The sequence below is a fragment of the Orbicella franksi genome, chromosome 12, assembly GCF_964199315.1.
Source record: "Orbicella franksi chromosome 12, jaOrbFran1.1, whole genome shotgun sequence".
NCBI classification, from domain to species: domain Eukaryota; kingdom Metazoa; phylum Cnidaria; class Anthozoa; order Scleractinia; family Merulinidae; genus Orbicella; species Orbicella franksi.
In genome coordinates this window covers 7070837-7094669 of record NC_138156.1, presented here as the reverse complement: position 1 = coordinate 7094669, position 23833 = coordinate 7070837, and the positions used below count along the sequence as shown (strand labels likewise).

The 23833-nt window shown below is 37.1% G+C and overlaps 1 protein-coding gene across 1 annotated transcript in view; it reads left to right on the top strand.

Annotated features, from left to right (window-relative positions):
- The window catches only part of LOC145463463 (heterogeneous nuclear ribonucleoprotein L-like), a 29118-nt gene that overhangs the window by 1922 nt on the left and 3363 nt on the right, over nucleotides 1–23833 (top strand). Inside the window, exons 2-20 of the mRNA XM_081447217.1 lie at nucleotides 1867–2062; nucleotides 7014–7062; nucleotides 8438–8476; nucleotides 9234–9301; nucleotides 12030–12126; nucleotides 14589–14676; nucleotides 15354–15448; nucleotides 16022–16097; nucleotides 16932–16985; nucleotides 17634–17702; nucleotides 18077–18148; nucleotides 18319–18375; nucleotides 18838–18990; nucleotides 19558–19658; nucleotides 21219–21340; nucleotides 22028–22135; nucleotides 22383–22411; nucleotides 23023–23096; nucleotides 23769–23823. Coding sequence (XP_081303343.1) covers nucleotides 1867–2062; nucleotides 7014–7062; nucleotides 8438–8476; nucleotides 9234–9301; nucleotides 12030–12126; nucleotides 14589–14676; nucleotides 15354–15448; nucleotides 16022–16097; nucleotides 16932–16985; nucleotides 17634–17702; nucleotides 18077–18148; nucleotides 18319–18375; nucleotides 18838–18990; nucleotides 19558–19658; nucleotides 21219–21340; nucleotides 22028–22135; nucleotides 22383–22411; nucleotides 23023–23096; nucleotides 23769–23823 — 1602 coding nt within the window. The remainder of the gene's footprint in view (nucleotides 1–1866; nucleotides 2063–7013; nucleotides 7063–8437; nucleotides 8477–9233; nucleotides 9302–12029; nucleotides 12127–14588; nucleotides 14677–15353; nucleotides 15449–16021; nucleotides 16098–16931; nucleotides 16986–17633; nucleotides 17703–18076; nucleotides 18149–18318; nucleotides 18376–18837; nucleotides 18991–19557; nucleotides 19659–21218; nucleotides 21341–22027; nucleotides 22136–22382; nucleotides 22412–23022; nucleotides 23097–23768; nucleotides 23824–23833) is intronic.

Sequence of the window (23833 nt, the reverse complement as noted above, 5' to 3'; positions counted from 1 at the left end):
TCTAAGGAGGAGATAAGAAATATTGTGCCTCACCTCAAAAAAAGTTTGTAAACTGTAAAATTGCTGTATCTAATTTTAGTTGAAGTAGATCCCTGTGACACATTTTTTCAGCTAACTATAAAAATAAATATTGCTTTAATTCATATTTTTTAGTTACATGCAAAGTATTAAACTTGCACCCCAAAGGACTCCAAGAAAATTTCTAGTCATTTTTATAATGATTACTTATTTTGAATTCTCAATATAATTCTATGACCACAAGGAATGTACTTTGAAAACAATGTTGTATTAAAATAGGTATTGTCAGACTTGCTTGGGGCTGATTTAACAAAGCTCGGGGCAGTTGTAGTCATTCCATCCTAGAAACACTTGCTGAGTGTGTGGGATATGACAACCAAAGGCATTACTTAATAATCGAATGCCTTCTGACCAATGGGATGCTAGTTTTCTTCAGACTGTACCAAATTTGCATTGGCTCTAGACTTTCATTTCTTCAGAAATGTTATTTGCTTATATTTCTTGGCCAGAAAATCAATATTCTGTCATTTAGAAGCATCTATTAGGCAAACTAAAAAATGCATAATCCCTTTGAGCACTGCAGACCTCCCTGGTTAGAAGACATTTGAGAAAAAAAAATCACTTTTTTTTGTGTGGAAAGTAAAGTGAGCTTTGTCAGTTTATACAGTGTAGAACATGTAGCTTCCCTTTGTATTCAGCCATACGCACAATGTCTTTTATAAGATCAGGCTATCAATAAATTTGTGATGACCTATGGAAAAATTGTCTAAATCACAAATCGGTGGCCTGGGTGTGTAGTACAGGTGTTGCCAATTTTGTTCAATTATTTTTATCATAGTGTACTTCTCAACTATTACCTCAAATATCTTTCAATCTGTAAAATGACTGCAAGTTACTTGGAATGTTGTACGTAGCATAACAAATACGGTAGAATTTTAGTATTTTTGGTGCTGTCCAGCTCGGCTGACTGCTTTTATTTCTTCTTCCCTCTCTCTGTTCCTTTATGTTATTAAGTATTATTTATATTTTTTGAGATTTTTTTACAAAATTGTAATTTTGAAAAAATAATTGCACTTGTTTCTCTTAACATCCTGCTTCTAAAAGCTACTTGTGTGTCTAGTAAGTCGAGAAGCACTGTAAATTAATATGTCAGTTAAATATTTCCAAGGTTTGTCTTAATTCTTTGCAAAGGCATATCGTTTTGTAGACAAAACTTTGGCTGTAAAAATTGATTGCTTTTTGGGGCAGATGTTCTGCAAAGATGATTCTCAAAAATGTCATGGTTTGATTTATAACCCCCTGATTGTTCATGTGTCACCCTAAGCAGACATTGGGTGAAAAATGAAAATGTACTGAATTTATGTTTAATTTCAAATGGCCTCGGGCAGAAAAACATGCTTAAGAAGTAATGTGAATTTTTTTTCTTTTGCTGTACATTGCTTAAAATTTAATGTTCTCCCATGGCCTGCAGAGATTTTGGATGCTATGTAGAGGTGTTGTGGGGTCTGGAGACTGAATCACAATACAAGCTCCCAGCTGCATACAATAGTATATAGACCTGAATGGAAAGGCTTAATTACAAATACTGAAATTCTAAAATATTGTTGGCTCCTTTCCAGCAGAAAACATTTGCTTTCCTCTTCTAGAATCATAACTTTTCTAGCATAACTTGTACTTGATTAATCCGAAGACTTTTCAGTCTCATTCCATTGCTTTCACAGATTTGTTTGGGTTTTTAATTTGTGGTTTTAGCTGAGATAAATGTGGCAGGCAAGATCTCTTTGCATTTAGTTTCCATCATTTGAGCTCATGCATTCATTAATAATTGTATTCGTTATTTATTTTCAGGTTATTCATTATCTCCCAGTTCTTCAGTTTCTACGTTGGCATCAAACTCAAGCCTCACTCTTCCACAGTCATTATCTCTAAATTCTACAGCACATCACAATACGCCTCCTTCACGTGTCATTCACTGTCGAGCAGTTGCAGATGGTTGTAAAGAAACAGACTTAATAAACGTTCTTCAGCCTTTCGGGAAAATTACGTAAGTATGAAAACCTTTGATTGAGGATACAAGCATAATACTAGATTTCTTGAGAGTTAAACTGTAATGAAAATTTGGCTTCCTAGATTTTCTCTCTCTTGCATTTAAAAGTGCTCTCAGAAAATAAAAATAAAATAAAATAGGGAAGACTGCACAGAGATTTTCATTGCAGCTGAATTCTTGTCATTTATTCAATATATGCACTTCCTATCATGTTTTATTAAACTTTCAAGCTACATTTAGACTTGGGTTCTGGGCCATGAAATTGTACCCCTCCTCTAGATATACTGCAGTGCTCGATCAAAATTTCAATCTTGTTGTTGATTGAAACACTGTTCTTTTAAAATTAGCTCTGGCAATTTGATGGTTCACCGAGACAAATACCCTCAGTGGGCAATTTCCTTTATTCTCATCACTCATCTGCTTGAGAATGTATCAATATTGTTGGGGGAATTGCAATATTGATCAACTTTGAAGTTGTGGGTCAATACCACTGATACATGTATCTTTAAATGGGAAAATGCACATGAGAGGTTTCCTGTAAAATACTGCCCAGACAAATTCCTCTTCAGATACAGATGACATGAAGAAGATGAGAAAAGTCTGTCAGAAAAAACAAAGGGGAAAAAAAACGTGATTACTGTTGCAGAAGTGTTTTCATAACTCAAGGAGGTTACGTTATATTAATTACTTGGGGGCAAATATTGTACCTTGGAGGGGCACTCAGATGTATTGTAATCATGGATAAATTTATGAGTTCATGTAGGTTAAAATGTCCTCCACCTTAGGCAAAATGAAAATGGTATCATCAGGGAATTTTAAAAGCTTTGGGAATAATTCACTGCCAAAGGCCTCAAAAGAAGAGTGGAAAAAAAAATCAATCAATCAAAGCCAAAAACATTTCAATTTAGTGCCATAGCACCTTGGATAGTTTGTAGATTTTCATAATGCTAGAATAATTTGAATAGTACAGTTACATGTACACATGTATATGTCCAAATTATAGGTACATGTAATAACTTTTAGAAGTGATTGATAGTCTTGAGTTCTCTGCGTTGCTGTGCAGTAAAACATTTCTGTATGCAGTACAAGACATTCCTGATTTATCAAGAAAACAAGAAAATAACAAAATGTGCTAAACATATATTGTCCTTTGACACCAGCTTAATAATAGTGTATGTAAGGTCAAGCAAATTAACATTAAATGCTCATAATTTTCACCTTTTTTGATATTAAGGTTTCGCCCTGTTAAATAATATCTTACAAGAGAGGAACACTGCTCAAAATTGGAAAAAAAAATGCCAAAATTTCCATTCAATGTATTGTTTCCTCCCTTTATCTGTCATTCCATCAGTTCCTAATTTTTTTCATGTAGCCAAACATGTTTTATAGAATTACACTGAGAAACCATGGGAATGGCATTGCTGTGCCACTCACAACAGCCTTTTGTTTTTGCAGGATTTTTAAGCAACATCATCTGCAGACATTTTAAAAGCATTCTTTTTAAAAATGTGAATAAATTTTTAATTACCTTTAACTCAAAAAGTTATTGAGTTGTCACATTTATTTTGCATTTCTGTTTTACCGACTTAACCTTTGACCCCATAATGCTTTTAGCTGCAACAAAATTCAGTTAATGCTATTTTAGGCTTAAAGTTTCTCACAGTTAGGTTAAGCTTCACAGCTGTCTTTCTCAGTTTTATTACTATCAAGTTTTACAAACTAAAACTATTTGTTTATTTGCTTATGTACATTGTATAGTTTTCTCATAAAATCAAACATTCCAAGCTGACAGATCTTAATGGTTTTCTTATTGTGTTGCAGATTGTTATCTGTTCATGTGCAGCAATTTGCATCAATACATTTCAAAAATATTAGTTAATATTAGATCCAGCAGTTGATTGATTCTTGTGTATGGATGGAATGATTGCCGTCTGTAGTATACGTGTACATGTATGTTCAAGCTTCTAGAGTTTAACACACTTGTAGATAATTCACCCACAGAAGGACAACTATCTCAATTATCCAAAAAGTGAACATGCATCATCTTGAAGGTACACATTGAAATAAACACCCAAAGATTTGATCCCCCCCCCCCCCCCCCACCTCTGACCTCCATAGTGATGTGTAAACTTGATATGGTGCATTACTGTCAAACTGATGGACAATTTAGCAGGTCTTTTGTCCTCAGAGCATAAAGCGGCAATGCTCCAACACCTTGATTTGTCATTTTGTTTTAGTCTTGAAAATTCTGTAAAAATCACGATGCTTGGATTTTGCAACAGAATACGGCTTGCAGATGGCTACATGTTGATTTCAAGATAAAATTCTTAACCGTAAAAGGTCATGTCACTGCTTTGTTTTTAACATAATTAGACTTGTGAGCATAATTTTTTAGGGTTAAGACAATGACTAATTCTTTTTATAGCCGATTTGTTTGTTTCCTTTGCTTGGCCATTTTTGGATTGGCATTCCATTAAGTATTACATCATTGACGTTCTTCCTGTAGGTGTGGCTGATAAAATAACAGTTATTTTTTGTTGAATTGTAAAATGTTGTTGTCTGGTTTTAAATGTACACATGCACATCATAGAAAGTGCAACAGTGTTAAATATTCTTTGTAGTTAATAATTTTAACTTACTAAAAATATTATCAGAAAGTATTTAACTTTACAAGGGTAAATGAAAGGTTGAATTCTTAATGCAGATTACATTGCCAATTCCTCGTATTTTGACCCTGTACTCGATGATCAAAAGTTCCGCTTCACTGGCTTCTCTGTGGCCGGAAATAGTGAGCTGCCAGTCAGGCTGGCAAAACTGTTAAATGCTCGTAAGAATGTTAGCTTTCTCTGATCGGTTTAGAATAATCTTACAGTTTAATTGTCAGCATGTTCTACACTATTGGAGAAGGATGACATAAAAAGGAGGTCTCAATTACGATTTAATTGAGTTTGATCTTTGATTCCGTATGTTGAATTTGCACTCTATAGGGTGCATAATTTGACTTGAGAGTAAAGTACGTTGTGCATTTTAATTATTTACATTACACTGTACACTTTGATCTGTGGCCAAGTTAAGTCTGACGACATGCTAGAAAGTGAAATAACACAGTCATGCAATAATATTTTACTGGCAGGTATTTTTGGCCATATCCGATGCTGGAACTTATTGAGTTATGATATAGGAGAAAGTCCATCCCTCCTGTCGTATTTGAGGTTCAGGAACAGGAATTTGCCATTTATGGCGTCAAAGAACAAGACTATTACCTTTGATTCAGAAGTAATTGAGCAAAATTGTTTGGAATGTGGAAATAAATGATTTTGCTTTTTTTCCATCGTGATCAAGTATAATTGAAAGCCTTTGAATAACAAGTTTGAACATAATAGTTATATTAAATAATAACAAGTTTGAACACAATAGTTATATTAAATAAATAAATTAAAATTCTAGTTGTTATTAGAGATATGAAGTGCAGTATCTCAAAGGTGTGCATCTATACTAAACATGCTATATTTTGGCAAACCTATTGTGTGAGTCAAAATATACAGTGGATTCCCGATTTTTTGAACCTCCAAGTGAATCTAAAATTGATTTGAAAAGTCAGATTGTGTGGGAAATCTGGGGTAAAATTACAGTGTTGGACTGAGAGTAGGGAAGTGACTTTTGATTCAACTAAGTTATCGGGAGGTAGGTTTCCACTGTTTGCTGTTAATTAAATGATGTCACAGGGAAGCTAGACAAGATTTTATACACAAGAATGTTTGAAAGCAGTTTCTGAAATTGTTTTCCCATGCAATCTGGACTTTGAACCAAGGGTCAAGGACACTTGACTGTACAACACTAGTACAAATATATATGATTATAGAGTTCCAAAAGAATTAAGTTACACAGTTGCAGTCTTTATTTGTACTTGTTTCATTATACACTGTACTCTGCCATAGGGATGTCATAATTGCTTGCACAAGTAAGTTAGCTTCACCTTCATTACCTTCATCTTCACACCTGTAACAAACTTGTTGCTTTGTGGGTTAATTTATGAAGGCCCATGTATGCCATGTGTGATGCCAACATGAATGAGTGAACAACATGAAATTGCATTATGAATTTCTGACCATAAAATACTAGAGCTGCCGTTGATTTAAAACTAATACAGTGGAATCTTGATTTCTCAAACCCTTATTTTTTCGAACCTGCTGATAACTCGAACCAGAAGTTGTTTCCCTCTTCTCAGTCAAACAATGTGATTTTACCCTCGATTTCTCGAACTATTCGATTTTTTGAACCAATTTTTGCTTCCCTTGGAGTTTCGAAAAATCGAGATTCCACTGTATATCTGCGGAGTGTACAGCAATCAATCTCTTTATTGGCCAACTGAGCAGTTTTCATAACCACATCCCAATCAATGGCAAAACTCGAAACATGTGATAAAACTATTTGTTCAAAACATGTGGATTCATCTATGATAACTGTAAATGCACAGTGAACTCAAGCAACAGATTAACTTTGATACTTAACATCAGGGTCCCATAGAGGTATACTCAGCCATAACAGGTATTACAGGTTGTGGCCCTAAATGACTGCCCAGTACTGTTATTATGTGCTTCTTACTCCAGATCCAGATCTCCTGTACTTTGTTAGATATAATGGTTTTGAATTTTTTAGTAAACAATAATAGTAATAAAAAAAAGTTATTAATAAACAATTATATATTATGGTCTACCTGTATTGATTTTCTGTATTTTAATCTGTCCACTTGTCAACTTTCATACCATGAGGAAAACTAATTGTTCAACAGTTTAGGAATCATTGTCTTGTGGGGCTTTCTTAAAGAGTGGACTTCATTGCAACAGTTTTGCCCCAGGTCCCATGCAACTTTACCACTGATTGTCATGTGATTAAAATGTTCTAAGTTTTTTTAATAGGCTGTATGTATTTTCATTTTCCCATGCAGATATGTGACATTATTGCCAAAAATTAGACAAGCACTGGTGGAATTTGAAGTAAGTTAACATGATTGCTATGTTAGTTACACAAATTAACATATTTAATACGAAATGCATTGTTAGGAATCTCTTGTTTTGTGTCGTGGGGTGAAATCATGTAAGAGCCTGTGTATAAAATACTGACAATTATGGTATAGTTATTGTTTTTGACTATTACATATCATTCTTGAAAATGAAAATGACTAAAAAATATTAAAATTTCATGGCTGCAGTAGATATAGCTTTGTGCACAAAGAAGCCATATATTTTAAAACGTTTTTCTTACATCAGTGTAATTTAGTGCTCAAAGCTTGTAAAAAGTCGAAATTTGTGGCAAAGTCACTGGAATCAGGGCTGTCGATAACGGTCGCAACCCATAACACCTGCTGTGGCTGAGTATGTTTGATACTGTGGGCCCTTGATGTTATGGGTGAACCTGCCTGTTCTTGATACAATTCACCCATAAATCAACATGTTTGTTACATGTATGAGATCAAGGCTACAGGAGACTCAAAACTTAATGACAGTCCAGGGAACTATGGCTGAAATTTGTTTCTCAAATTGTGGCTTACATTTTAGATGTTGAAAACTGATATTTAGACTTGGTGGTTATGTTAATTTCTTTCTAAATAGCCTAACAAATATCTAGGCATCTGTCCAAAGCATTGTAGGGTCCAAGACTTATTTAAGGTGCCTGCTTGAGTTCAGGTATCTGTCAAAGGACTGGCAACAGCCTAATGTCACCACCAGCAACCATATGTATCTGCCAAGTTTAGTGTGTCCTAGATGCATGCTATGAGCATGTCTCAATATTGCTTTTGGTTCTAAAGCATAATTTTATCCATTATGTTTGTCAAAACTTAATTTCCTGTGCCTGGCTCAAAGTTCTGGGCTAACCAACTTGAAGCATTTGTAAGGAAAATATGTACATTTTAAGTCTGTATGAAGGAAGATTTAGTTATAGTTGCTGTATTGGCAAAATGTGGTTATGGAGAATTCTCAGCACCAAGACTATCAGGGGTGTCATCAAGGGCTGTGCACTGGGCAAATTGACCAGCTTTGAGGCTGATTTTGCCTCCTTAGCTTGGAGGAAGGTTTTTCTTATAAAGCAGTGTGATTCAGTAGGTTTTGCTTGCCTGTGAATATCAATTGCCAGAAATCCTGCTGCTTAGTTTCCTGTGTGATAAATGCTGAAAACGTCACTGAAACTTCTCAGACTTGTGAAATTTAACTACCAAAGTGTAATGTCTTATAGTGCATGTCAGCAGATCTAAAGTGTGCTGCGTTAAGATCCTTGCACTTCTATAATCTTGTATCACTCTGCATTTGCATTTAAAGAAATGTTTAATTATTACTGGAGAAAAACATGCCTTTTTTCCTTTCACTTTTGCAGGATATTGAATCTGCCATAGCTCTAGTATCATTCTCACAGGTAAGATACACCTGGCACCTGTACATATACATTAAGAGTTGCCTCCATTTGGTGCGGAAATATGCTCGGATATTTGTCCATCGACATTAATTGTCTGTTCCAAGAAGCGAACAGTTTTCCAAGAGCATAGCTCGAGGAAAATTGTGAGCTTTGAGGAACAGATAATGTCCAAGGACAAATATCCAAGCGTACATCTGAGAATTCTCAGGCCAAATGGAGGCTATTGTGTTTATTATCCTTCAAATGTTTTTCGCAACACATGTGGTTTTGAAAATTGGGGAATATTACTTGGATAGTCCCTGGGGAATATTCAGTCAGGTGATGCGTTTAGACCAATTGCGCCCGAGCGAAAATATTTGCTGGATTTTAATGTTTGATACATGTATATTACTTTCTTATTGACCTCAATTTCCTGGTGTATTGTGTAGTTCCAGAAAATATCCATACCCCCCTCAGAAGGGATTTTTTCTAACACCTTCCCACCCCTCTGGAAATTCCAGCTAAGCTTCCTACATTTCTTTAAATTTTTTGATCTTCCAGAACCCCCCACCCCCCAGGAAATTCCAATCCCTTCTGTGGGGGGAGTATGGATATTTTCTGGAACTGCATATTTTAATATGCTGTTGCAGTTAATAGTCTGGTGCTTCTCTCATATTTGGCCTTTATCAAAGTCCAAATGATATTCGTCATGCTGTTACCCATGTTCATATTTATTTAATAGTTAATTTTGAATATTATGTTTTTGTTTTATTTTCAGTCAAATACACTCACTGTTCTCGGTAGACAAATGTTCGTGAATTACTCAAAAAGTCAAGAAATAAAAAGGTATGCAGACGTACATGTACAGATAAATTTGCACATGCATGCCACCAGTTAGGAATAGGCCCTTTGCACGATCCGGTCACATGGTACAAAATCACACATGCTGGTGAGCAAGTTGCACAGTGGAACTTCCAAAACAATGCAACTCGTACCAGTCCACTTGGACCTGCCATTGTTTTGGAAGTCCCACTGCGCAACTTGATCACCAGCATGTGTGATTTTGTACGATGTGACCGGATTGTGCAAAGGGTCTATTATCTAGTTTATAGAAAAAGGCATTCAAATTCAACTCAAACTTGCAGATGTTTCTACAATCTTGGACAGAATAAAATGGAACAATTATCCCCCATCCCCCCCAAAGCAATGATGAAGGCGCGAAGGAGCAAAAGCGCGCCATTTTGGCATCATTGAAATGGGGGGAGGGGTGGTCCAGATGTTCCATTTATTTTGTCCAAGATTGTATTTAAGGTTTCAACGTGACAAGACAACGGGAGCCAGTAATTAGGAACTAATATGTCAACACATTTATCGGCAGTACAAGGAAGTGGTGTCTGTCGCAGTCACGCGCATCAGAACCCAATGGTAACGCTGATAGCCTAAGTTTAGGCACTACAAGTAGAGTGTATTTTGATAACAATGAATAAATAAAAGCGTCATTCTAACCCCAACTTTCCAGAGTAGTACTGCGATTAATAACGAATCATATTGGTGCTCGAAAAGCTCACTACAAACATGCCATTGAAAAAAAGAATACCGAATGAAACACTGAGTTTCAGTACAAATTCCTGAAGACAACTTCGAATTTCACATTAAGCGAGATGTTTAATACAGAACAATCTGTCGTATTTCACAGGAGTTGATCAATAAAACTATCGAGTCTGCAAATAGTCGTATCACTGCCATAATACGAAGTAATGACAGAAGACTGAAGTCAACAAAACTACCGTTCTCTATAGGCACGTGCACCATGTTAAAACGATGCTTACACGTTTAAGTGACGGTTTACGACATATTTCCTACGATTTAGGTTGGTTTTTGGACGGCTTAAAACAGTTTTTGATGATTTAAGCGATCAATAAAATAGAAACTAAGCTAAGAATATTATTTTACTGCCCTGCTACAAAACCGTGCTAAACCGTAAAAAATCGTCAATAAAAACTTGTAAATCGTTGAATTTGATTTCAACGTAGATAAAAATCATGCAAGACTCTTTTTTATAAAGAAAACTATTCTACAGAAAGAAAATACTTCAATAGGAAAATATCCAATAACTGCCTGAAAAGTTAAGGCTTTCAGAAAAATAATGGAACGAAAGCGTGAGGGCTTACATGGCGCACTGGAGTAGCGCGTAAATCGCGGGTCAAGGTGGAGTGTGAGAACTGTCCCAGGTTCGAGACCATTCTCCTCGTCTGCTGTTTTTCTTTCTTTCTTTCTTTTCTTTCTGCGGGTAAGTTGAAATCTATTTTTTTTTTTGGTCGTAAAATCTGCTGGCAAACAGTGCCAATGCATTGCTATCAGTTCACTCTGTCTCCCTCACATCAATGAACCCTCCCTCCACGTGCACCATTGCCGTCCACATATTGCCACCACGTCAGAGGTGCAAAAAAAAAAATCAACTTGTGAAGGTATCGATAAGGTACTTTTAAAAGGATCGCAATTCAAAATTAAATTCTGAAAAACTAAGAAAGCGAGCTTAATCAGAGATGTGCAATGTTTAATATTTTTATTTCCCGCACGCGCAGTACCAACAATAAAAATATATTCGGCTTGGCTAAAGAAATAACTTTGCTTTTGGCCAACACTTCAACACGCACTTATGCATATTCAATTTTCATATTAATAAAGTACATGACACACCAAAAATAAACCATGTCAGGATTTTATTTCAATTCTGCTTCAATCACTCACAGAGATCATTAGATTTTATTTCGGCTAACGTTCTTTTCCCTTGGTTATCGAACGTGCGACAACAAATCAGATGTGATCTGCATAGCAAAGATAGCTTCTTGTAACGCCAGTGTGGTCCTCAGACAATCTTGGACAGAATAAAATGGAACAATTATCCCCCATCCCCCCCAAAGCAATGATGAAGGCGCGAAGGAGCAAAAGCGCGCCATTTTGGCATCATTGAAATGGGGGGAGGGGTGGTCCAGATGTTCCATTTATTTTGTCCAAGATTGTAGCAATGGAGTATTACAGATAAGGGAATGAGGCGGGAATAAAAAATAGAGGATGGGGAATAAGTGGCCCAAAGATAGGTAACGCTTAAATCTGTACATGAGCCAAGCGGCTCATCAGGCTGGTGCTTATCCTGGTTACTGTAGCATGAAGTGACTAGGAGTATTTCAGTCTACTCTTCCCTGGATGGGATGCTAGTCCATTGCAGGATTACACCCAGCATCAAGTTCGTCACCACCCATTTATACACCTGGGTGGAGAGAGGCATGTGAGAGTTAAAGTTCTCGCCCAAGAACACAACACAATGTCCCCAGCCAGGGGTCAAACCCAGTCTGCTCGATCCGGCATGGAGTGCACTGACCATGAGGCCACCGCCCCTCCACAGTGGCCCAATGACACCCATCCCTTAGTCTCTTCTCGCTGTGATTTTTGACTTGTTTCCTCTTATTAAATAATCATAACTGCTTATCATTGTGATCGACTACTCTCTAATTGATTTACAATAGATGAAACATTAATTTTTTGTTTTGCATTTTTTTTTTTTTCCTGTCAGGGATAAAGTTCTTAATGGTGACAGTAATGGAGCTTGTTCTGAAGCTAGTAATATTCTCCTTCTTACAATAATCAATCCTTTACATCCAATCACAGTGGTGAGTACTGGAGACCATTTTCATATGAGTGCCTGAAAACCAAAACATATAAGTCACAACTGGCCACTGACTTCAAATGCAAACAGCAAAGTGAACAAATCAAGAGCTTGGAGCAAAAACATGCAAAGTCCTGTAGGTGCCAAACAACAAAAGGCCTTAACAAAGTCATCAGATGAAAAATTGGGTTTGGTTTTGTTCTTGATTAGTCAGAGGTTTTCTGCATTACTTCTTGCACCAATGATAGATAGAGCTACCGTAAGTGAATGCATACCCATAGCTAACACATGAATTTAGATCTTGCAAGCAATAACCCTTACTGTGTAATCCATCGCTTAAGTCAATACAATGGTAAAGAAAATGGCCCTTAGCCTGTTAGCCCATGACTAGTGGATTTCCCAGTTGTCTAGTAAACTGTATTTTTTCACCCTCTTGATATGTCATGCAGAAATATTTTTTTTGGAGGGGGGGGGGGTGTTCTAGTGTTCTAGTGGGGCCAGAATTGAAAGATTCAAATGGTGTAAAATACTTTCAACTTAATATCGTATGCTAACTATGCAAGGGAGTTTTGTACTTGTTTCCATTCCTGCATTTTTTTTGAGTCAAGTAAGCTGGAAATAAAATCAAATTTTGTCACAACCTCTTAAGATGCCATTCTGAAATTGTGCAGGGAACTGGGGCCAGTTTCAAATTTTAACCAATCTATAAACTGACACCTCCACAGGAAAGATTGCATTGAGAGTAGTCATTTGACTTAGTTTGATGCCTTCAGGGTGAACAGAGACCAAGTTATAGACCTTGAAACATGGTTCAAAATCCATACAAACGTCCCTTAATGTTGAGACAGCATCCCCCAAAACCCTTATAATCTCTTAAAATTTTTTATCAGTTTTGTGACAACTGTAAAATCCCGTCATTCACCTACCATTTGAAAGAAGCTGAGATGAAAATCACATATGTTTGCCCATTTTTAAGAGTATCACAGAAATCATAAAAGATTTTTAAGAGTTTAATCATAGTTAATAGAGGGGACAGGTTATGACGCCCGGCAAACATCAAAGGAGCAAACAAAGATGACAAGATTTATGTTGGAAGGTCCATGACCGTTCACAATCTTTTGTTTTGCGCTCATCCACAATGCATGAATTAGGTAACCAGCACGTTTCTATTGGTTAGTTCTTTGGTACAGAGTAAACAACTATTGTGTTTTGTGCACGGTTAAGGCCAAAAAAGTGAACAAAAACATACAACAAAGAACTTTGTTGGGTTTCATAGCCATTCCCCTCTATTAAATATGGTTTAATATACGGTTTTGGGGGACACTGTCTCTGACAACATTAGAGACGTTTGTATGGATTTTGAACCATGTTTCAAGGTCTATAACTTGGTGTCTGTTCACCCCTAAAAGCATCACACTTAGTCAAATGACTAATCTCATCGCAGTCTTCATGTGGCAGTGCCAGTTTATCGATCGAGTAAAATTTGAAACCCACCCCAGTTCCCTGCGCTATTTTGGAATGGCCTATAGACTGTCGCATACTGCAGTGCATTGCCATTAATATTTGGTCACCTAATGATAATCAGTTGATTCTATGAAAAACCAACAAACTAAGATGTCATTTATTAGAATACACATGTGATGAACATTTGAACAACATACTCGGAAACATCCTTGTCATTTCCGCTCCTTGATTATGTAATCAAACCAATAATGACTAGAATAATCTGCAAACCAAAAGTTCAAACAATTTGATATGATTAAATGGCTCAGGATTTCCACCTCACTGACAGTGAACAAAGTGACACTATGTGCCAATTATTTATTGAGTAGAATTAATTTGAATGCTCTGATTGACAGGTGGTTGTAGTGTCAATAATTAACTCTGTTTATAATTAAAACACCTGAGGGCAGAAATGGCTTAATTAGTTATCAGAGAATGCTAGGCTCACATGTAGAATCTCTTGAGATGTTTTGTCTCTCTCAATTAGGCTCTGTAATTTGACACTTGTGTTTAACTATACCCTTTGCCCATAAAAGTAAGAAAACTGTCTTGTAGCAAATGAATACTCCATTTAATTACTTGAAGAAAGTTTCAATTAAGGTTGAAAGGTTTCCAATTATATATCTGATGTTATTAACAATTTGCGTTATAATGAAGGCTTACAGTTCCAGGCATGTATTTGCGCAAGCAGATTAATTTTACTTGTAAACAAAGTATTTTCAGTGTTTCATAATACATGCATCTCAAAAGAAATTACGTCAGCTAGTGTTTGACAGTTGAAATTTGCAATTTGTGACAGTTTTGGCATGAGCTTAAAGCAATTATGATAACTATTATTTACATTGTTTCAACTGAGTATACAGTAGCACTGCTATTTCTTAAAACAATTTCAGTTTTCAGATTTGGTCTCTATTGTATACTTAAAGAATGCCTAATTTATTTTTTCTCTGTTTTCTTTTGCAGAAAGTGCTTCATAAAATATGTAGCCCCCATGGGAAGGTGTTGAGAATTGTGATTTTTCACAAAAACGGATTACAAGCTTTGGTTGAATATCCTTTCAAACATATTTTTAAAATTATAATGTAAAACTTAAGTCCCTTTTTCTGAACTTTTACATGTGAGATTTAAATAAATCCTCCAAGACCTGATCTCAACATGGATATTCTCATTTCTAGTTCCCTCCCATTTCTCATATTGGTAATGGGAAGAATACATGTATGATCATGAGCATTATTTTGCCATGTGTTCTGAAGACCTTTGTGCTTCAGTTTACTTCATATTAATATTTACGGAGGGATAACATGTTCATCAATGTTGAGGTTTGTTCAGGATCAAGAAGTGCTGTTGAAAATATTTCAGGGATCTTTGAGGATCCTCAAATATATGTTTTTGAGGACCTTTGTAGCTCTTTATCTGCAGTCCCCTCAAGATCTTCTGGGTCCTTATAGCAACCCACACCGCTTTCAATCTGTGGCCACTGGAGTAACCAAAATTGGTGCCGTGGAAGGGATAATTGAGGATCTTGCAACAATTCCTTAAAAATCTGTAAGGTTCTTGCAAGATCCCTAAGAGTTCCTACTAAGAATTTATTCCAAGATCCTGATAAAATCCTCATCAAATTTTTGAGGATCTTTAAGGATCCTTGTAATGATTCCAACACTTAAGACAAGTAATGTCTTGTTTTGTCTTGTGACTGGGGTGAAACTCTTTCCTTGACAGTCATTACATTTGACAATGTCGAAGCAGCACAGCGAGCTCTTGCAACACTCAATGGACAAGATATATACGCTGGATGCTGTACTTTGAAGATTGACTATTCAAAGGTAGGAACTGAGTTATCTGCTTATACCTGCATCTTGCAGTGATGCACAAATTGCATCATATGACATAGCTCAATGCTACATTTAAACATTGCCCTTCTGAACAAGAACGTGTTCTCAATAGAACACGTTCTTGTTCAGAACACGCTCCAGCTTGCCAGAAATTTTGGCGTTCCCGCAGCGTTCTATTTCGCGTTCCATTTGCGTTCCAATAACGTGTTCCCTGTTAGGTTACTTCTGTCCGGTACTGTACATTTAAACATTCTTCAAAATCCTACACCAGTTGATGTCTTCTTCAACAACCATAAGTAAGTTGTAGGCTAATGACTTATATGGAACAAGTTGTTCATGTACCTGTTGTAAGTGTAAGACCTATCTTGCAGAAACAATTGATGGTGCTTGTTTTGTATATTAAAGACATAATTGTAAAAATAAATTAAACTAGTTACCATTTTAGCAAAAATGAAAAGGTGCCAATGAATTGATCAGTGAGTACGTACAAGGTTTTTGTCTACTGTAGCCTCTATCAGTAATGTCGTCCACTAATATCCTTGAAATGGTTTGTTTTATTTTCAGAAAGCGAAAAAGTTAAATGTTTTTAAAAATGATGATGAAACATGGGATTACACTGGAGCACTTAGCAACAACTCAGGTCTGTGATGACAACTTCACATTACATGTATACAAATGCTGAGGCCTGGAATTAACCCACACCAACCCAGGACCAGGCACTGGGGCAGACTTGTTGTGACTTTAGATTTTTTTTATGAATCAGTGGCCACTGACTGCACTCAGGAGCCAATAAATTGATAAATCTGTTAGCCTATGTTTACCGTACAGTACTAACATTTTGAATGTGTAATAGTAGTTTTGCATGTCATTACAACTCAGAGAACTCATATTTTTGAGTTTGGGAAAAGCTCTCTCTTTGTCTTCTGAGATCAGTTGTAATGGTGATATACAGAAAAGCTAGCATTACGAGTTGATATCCTGTCATCTCAACCTTTTTCCAGTTGTAGGGTAATAAAGAGCATCAGTATCACCCAACTTAAGTGGACTAATGCAGATTCTGCATTTTAATTGGCTACTCTAATAGAGGTCCTCAAGTAGCGAAATTGGTGCAATTGAGCATGACGCTTTCTTTCGTTTTGTTCCCAAATAAATATTTCTTCAACTTGCATTTGCTAACTTTATTATTGCCTTTTCTGTCCGACTAGTTGGGTGATACTAAAAAAATTAGACCTGTAGCCCTTGCAGGCTATGGGTCAAATTGTTAAATAATGCAAAATCTCACATCAAAGAAATATCAAGAAAACCCTCTGCATTGTAATTTGTTGTAACTCAAGCTTTCACCACACCTGATGTTTCTTTTGCTTATAAATGTGTGGTTAAAGATTTAAATACACTCTGCTCTACCTTGAGAAGTGGCACATTCATCTGTAATTATGATACTAAAGATGTATTGATTATTTTTTTAATTTTGCAGGGATTCCAAGTAAGACAGCTCTTTTGGGTTCTGGCCTTTTGTCTGCAATATCAGGTTAGTTTTAATTTATTTGTACTTTGTCCTAACTGGTATACATACAGAGAGGCTCTGTTAGTGTACATATTGGACAACATGACTTATGACACAACTTATAACAGCAATTTGAGGACCATTCAAATTGCAACATGACTAGTTTTGAGATTCAGACTAGAGATTAGCAATACTTTTAGCTACCACGCAGTCATTTGAATCACTGCACAGTCACATAAGTAGAAATGTGTATCAGCCAACTGCTTGGGCTATGCAAGGGAAAACTCTGAGGAGTTACCTACACAGGGCTCAAAGAAAGTGCCATCAGGTCGTCCAGGACAAGTAGATTTTCCTGCTGGTCAATTACCTTTTCATTCTCATTTGCCTGATGGGCAAAGACCCAGGCAAGTCGTCTACCAACTAAACCAAAACAAACGTCAACTACGTCTTGCCCAGGGCAAGCATAGTTTGAGAGCTGCTTGTCTGAAGGGCAAGCTGGAATTCAACGTTTTTCAAGCCCTGCCACAGTTGACTAGCATCCCATGCTCAGGGAGTTAAGCCCCAGCATTCACAAGCCCATTTTCTTAACTTGATGTCCCTCTGTAAGGTTAATACATAAATATATATGTAGTAATAAACAAAACTAATTAAAACCAAATTGATTGATTCCAGGAAATGATGCAAGTGAATCACAGTTGTCAAGCTCACCACCTAACAACATTTCCCTAAATGGAAATATGAGTGAGTATTTAACAAAAGTGGAACAACAACAAATTATTAATGCTATGCAATGATCATGTTATTGTTTTCTTTCTCAATGCCCTCATTTCATATTGCGAATCCAAAAGACTGAACATGGTAGTTGTTATGTGAGATCAAACGATATTGTGGACTGAGGGAACACTGATCAGTTGTGAGGAGAATTAAAAGTCCCAGTGAATGCTATCGATTGATCTGCAATCTGAGCTGTTGCAGCTAAACTTACTAGCATTTGAAAGTCGAATCAAGATATTTGTGTTTCTTGGATTTACACAGTGGAAGTTTGTATCTTGTGGTTAACCTTGAGTATACAGTGATTTTGCTCATGCTTAATTAATTGAATCCATTTCTGTTAGATGTGAACGGATCATCAATTCCCATCAGTAATGAGGCCATTGCAAGAGCAGCACAGTTTCCTACAGTGCAGAGTAAGTGTTTGCTCTGTGCTATATATAATTTTAGCTTGAACATTCTTGAAACGAGTGGAATCTCATGATCAGACACTCGAAAGTGCTCTGACTATGTCAATATGTATAAGTTTGTTGCCACAATTTTGTTGAACACTGAATGATGCGCCAACTTTCTGTTTGTTTTTCAGGTATTCTAGCTAAGGTTGCATCTCTCCATGGTAACCCACCAAAGAGTCCAACATCAGGTATGGAAATGGCACCCTACATTGATAGTCAATTTCAGAATGACTTAGGGTTAGGCTAGGTGGTGTTGATATGGAATTCTGGCAGGGTAGGGTAGGGTTAGGTACTGAGGGGGTGAGGGTGTGTTTGGTTTTCAAAAACCCCCATTAAAGTGAAAAATTAAATAAACTGGTGTGAAAAATTTATCCTGGGTTGAAGCAAATTCATCTAGGTTGAAATCATTCTGACTTAAAGAACAAATTGACCAACAATGGGACCCCCTACCTTGCTTCTCTGAGTTTTATTGAGTGAAAAAGATTTTATTTTCACCTAGAAACAACTGCAGTCACTATTGTTTGACACTAAGTCAAGAACAGTACATTGGTTGTTGCCCACAACACGTATTTGCCACTTGGGGTAGTACTAATAATGATATTTAAAGCCAGGTTCATTTTTAAAAACGTTTTTGCCTTCATTATCAACAGGTAGTAGCTCTCCAGTGGAGAATGTTGTCAAAAAACTTGGTATTCTGGGAAGCTCACCCTACCAGCTGCCGCAGAGTGGACTGTTAGGTGCCTTACCTGGGCTGTCTCAGCAACAACAGCAGATGAATGGCATTTCCCATGCTCTGAATGCAGGTTAGTGTTGGGGTTGGTGGGCACACTCATATAAAAAGTACTGGGGTGTTCATCGAAAACAACCCCTAAGAGGTTCCAAGACCCTGTTTTGTGGGTGTGGCTTGAAATGCTTTTTACCCAAAGAGGTACCAATTCTAAACCAACACATTAACTGTCACCCTTATTGTGTAGAATAGTGATAAAAATTGTTTCAAATACCGTCTACTTAAATATCTCCTGTAATATTTTTTTCGGCTGAATACCCTAAAAGGTATTGCGAAAGCTCCCACCTTAAGAGGCACCAAAACCCCTTTTTAATGCCTTAAAGATACGATGAGCGACCCTGTCCTCCCCGTCGGGGAATTTACTAGCAAGACGTTCTCCTATTTACAGAATTCACAGGATTGTGCCATTATGCCATGCGTTTTGGGGGCAAGCCTAGCTTATTGTTTTGCTCCGGGCTGATGTCAAGAAGCAAAAATCAAAAGGAGAAAAACTTGCCAATCCATAGATGGACGGTTTGTAAATTGTAAGCTTTATCCACTGATCTGTGTGCTTGTTGACAGTAATGTTTTTCTTGGTGTGTAGGGGGCACCGGTTGTGTGTTGATGGTTTATGGGCTGAATGCAGAGAAGATGAACTGTGATAGGATTTTCAACTTGTTTTGCCTGTATGGTAACGTTGTCAAGGTAGGTAGTCTGAATTTTAAGATCACTTCATCATCATTTCATCAAAATCATTTTATGATTAAAGGGTTTAAATAAGTGAGTTCGTTTGTCTGTGCAAGATGGCTGTAACGTTAAAGTGTGTGGATGAAACCTTAGTGAGCGCCCATTCAAATGACAGCTTTTGTACAGTATTTTTATGTGGCGCCGAATGAACTAAGTTGATTAAAGTGGTTTTGACGGTTAGGTCTGGAAATAACTTGCTGTGCAACCTTTTAAATAGAAGCTGTACAGGAAAATTTTTGTGGCTCTGTGGTGATTATGCTACATCGTGTGGTTCTAACTCGTGTCTGTGAATGAAACCCTAGTGAGTGACCTTTCAGCTGAAATCTGTTGAGCAAGACTTTCGTCGGTGATGCTGTTTGTTTTGCTGGACAAGAAGGGTCGAACTTTCCTTTAACCATTCAAACTAATGAAAGTTATTAATGAGTAGTAATTTCATGCGGCACTGTTATTTATCCTGTACAGGGTGGTTCTAAATTTTAAGTCTGTGTTCTAAATTTTAGAATAAGTGTGTAGTCTATGACTATACAAATGAAAGCTACTGAGCAGTACGTTTGTGATATTGTGACACCCACCCGTTAATTTTGGCGCAATTTTATTGGTTACTTACGTCACGTGGTGAAAACTCACAGGACAGTTATCACGCAATAACCCCCGCTTGCGTCGATTCATTTTTCCTCCGATTGCTTCCGTCGAAAAGAAACACAGTCAGCACAAGACTTTCAAATTTTCCTTTCTCTTATTTTACATGGAAGGAAACCAAACTCGTTTTGTTGAATCTATATTAAATAGCTGGTCGCAAATGCTGTTCCGGAAAGTACATCAAGTTTTTCAGTTCTTGATCTAAGGGGCGTTACGAGGGTTAATTTCACATGACAGTTTGTCATGTTTTGGTCCAATCACAGTGGAAATAAAGTTAGTTAAACTAGTCAAATGTACTTGCTCGCTTAAGTCAATCACGTGCATTCGCCATCACACCACTGGCTCTTTTACCATGTTTACGAGCGGTTTAATTGTGATATGAAAATTAATGGGAGGGTTATAAAATAAATAAACCCCTTTCTGGCTTCCGGTATGTCGGCTGATAATGTCCCTGGCTGAGAGATTGTCCTCAAAATTTCACATTTCGATTCCTCGAAGCTTCTCTTCTCGGCCAAATGTTCATTTTTCGGACAATCTCTCATCCGCGGACACTATCAGCCGACATACCAGCTGCCTGAAGGGGTTTATTTACTAATTATACTGCAGAGGGTGGTTCTAAATTTACAATATGTAGAAGAAACCTTAGTGTGTGACAATTCTAATGAAAATTTTTGAGTGGCATTTCATATAATTCTGTTTATATTCTCAATTTTGCTGAGTTGATGATTTTGAAAGTTTGTCTCTTTTGGGCTTTGCCACTGTTTGAAGGTAAATGGGCAAAAGCATTTTTCTTGGGAAAATATATTTTGTCATTTACCAAGAAGAATGTGGCCTATTTCTGATTTTATTGATGCTAAGCCGGAGGTGTTATTGCCCCAGGTCAAGTTCCTCACAAACAAGCTTGGCGCTGCCATGGTACAAATGTCAGATAAAGTGGCTTCTGAGATGATCATCAGGAACTTGAGTGGCGCCATTCTCTTCGATTCCAAGATTAACATCATGTAAGTTTGTCTTGAACTGTGCACTCCATAAGTGGAAATTAGCGACTTCTCGTCTCCTTGTATCGTAAGCTTTCGAACTAGTTTTGCGGTATTGTCAGATGAGCCTAGAATTCGTGTACTCTCTACACCGGGCATGCCCTCGGTTTAATTTTCACGTTACTTTGGCTAAAGTGACTTTTCAACGAGTGAAAAAACGATTAAGTTTTGGTAGTTTTCAGAATGTTTAATGTTCTAAAATCATGGGACTGTTGTAAAACAAAGCCCAACAATATCACAGAGCAAATTACCACGCCTGCAAATATCTCGTCAGTTATAAACCAGTCCCAACTCGAAACGACAACATGTGGCTAGTAGAAAGAGCGGGAAAACGCGCTTCATCTAAGCCAGTCACATCTCGAAACGGAAACTCGTGACTGGTAAAAAGAGCGGGAAAACGCGCTTTATGTAAACCGCGTTTCTCTTTGGTTTTGCCTGTCATTGGCCGGAAAAGCGACAGCTTTGCCATTATTGGTCAATCATAGATGAGCTCAAAATTTATTCTTACGATATCAGCACTCTGGCTACGCAACAAGTTATATGAGAAACGTGAAAAGAAAAAACATTAGGGAACTAACAGAAGAAGTATGCTAATTAAAGAAATATGCCAGTGAAGAATTACTGTTCGAGTAAGAATCGCTTTCCTCGCAGGTTTTCCAAGCACCCGTTCATAGCAGATTCCTCGGTAGTCACAGCTTTACCCGATGGCTCGCCGTCGTCTATGAACTTTGCTGACAACAGAAACAACCGCTTCAAGTAGTAAGTTCAAAGAAATTTGTTGCTTGGGTCAAAGTAGGTTTGTTTCGTAAGAAAAAGCTTTCTTTTGCGTCTTTCTATCCGAGAAGGAATGGTGGTGTTTTGTTTTATAGACGTTATTTTTACGTGCACAACAGATATTGACTTTTAACTTTGTCACCAACTCATTGTGAACAGATATGTAAACAGGAGTTGGTCTCTACGGATATTGTAATGCGTTTGTTTTTATTGTTTCTGTTTTTTTGTGCAGTCTTCCAGAAGGTCAAAGTCTCAAGAACAGTATCCTTTACAAAATTCCAGATACGTTCTTTGTAAACTATTTACCGTTCGTTCTTTGTGGCTCGACAAACATCTCTCTAATCCTCTGTTTGATTTGACGCGTCAAAATCTTACAGCGCGTGTCAGGAGAGCGCATGCGTGAGCAAGGCAACATGCATTGGTCAGAAATTTATGCATCCCATGTAATAGATTTTGATTGGTCAGATCAAAGATACCCATCAAAAAGTTTAAATTAATGACAAGTTGGTTGTTTGTTTTCAGCAATATGGTGGAAGGTTGTTTAATTTATGTTTCAGGTGAACACTGCGAACAGTTGCTCTCTTTTTCTTAAAACGTTTGGAGAAAACATATGCTGCTTTCAGTCTAGTTATATTTTTAAGGAGTATAGACGGGAGAAACTTGGAGTGGAAGTAACAGTTAGCTGTTCGGTGGTAATCCCGATCTTTACTTTCGCAGTTGTGCAATTCGTACGAGTTAAAAGCTCCCTTCAACTCCTATTCATCCTGTTAAGGCTAAAAGGGCATTGGACTCTTACATAGTTATTGTGAGATATGAGGAGGCCTTGTTCAGGCATCAAAGCTTTGTACGTAAATTTCTTAACAAGCTGTCAGGATACCAACCGCCAACAAGAATGCTTCATTTCTTTAATGCTCCGCCAAACTGCACTGTGGAAACACTCAAGGAGGTGAGTGATTTTGTCTGAATTGAACTTTATTTGTTAGACTTTTTTTGTTGGGTTGATAGGACTTTGTTCGACTTATAACTGATCTTGCGTGAGCCCGTAGTGAGTACTAACCTTGCAACAGGATCTTTGCTTGTGAATTAAATAAGTGGATGGAGAAAGGCAAAGTCCATGCCAATCTCGCTTGCATTGTTAGTGTCTCTTGGCCAGCAGGTGCTGTATTCGTTGTGGCTTCAGGCGCGTAGAAAAAAAATACATTTCTTACACGTTTGAACAACTGCCAAGTGACAGTTCTCCTTTAATTTAAAGCTCCAGACCAAGATCTGTTGCTTAATGTAACCATTTGTTGAACTTGCATGGTGTCTTGAACACGTGGGAACTAGTAGCTTGCCTTGTACTGGTCTCAAGTATAAATTCACTAGCGTTCTATCACGAGTGCCGTTCTACCTTTGTAGATAGTGAGTAGCCTAGCAGTGGTGGCTTGTTAACAAAATGGCCGCCGCTTCTTTGCGTTTTCCAAGTATCTGTGAAGAGGATTAAGATGAAGTTTTGAACGACTAGTGGTTTATACTAAAACAATTAGGTTATTCAGTCCAATTTCTATGCGTGATAAAAATCTCGAGTTGATAATCTAATTGTTAAATATAAGGCGAGTTGTTTTGTATTTCGTTTTAGGTCTTTATTGCAGCTGGATCTTTGTCTCCTCTTAAAGGAACGTTCTTTTCAAAAGGTGAGGCTTT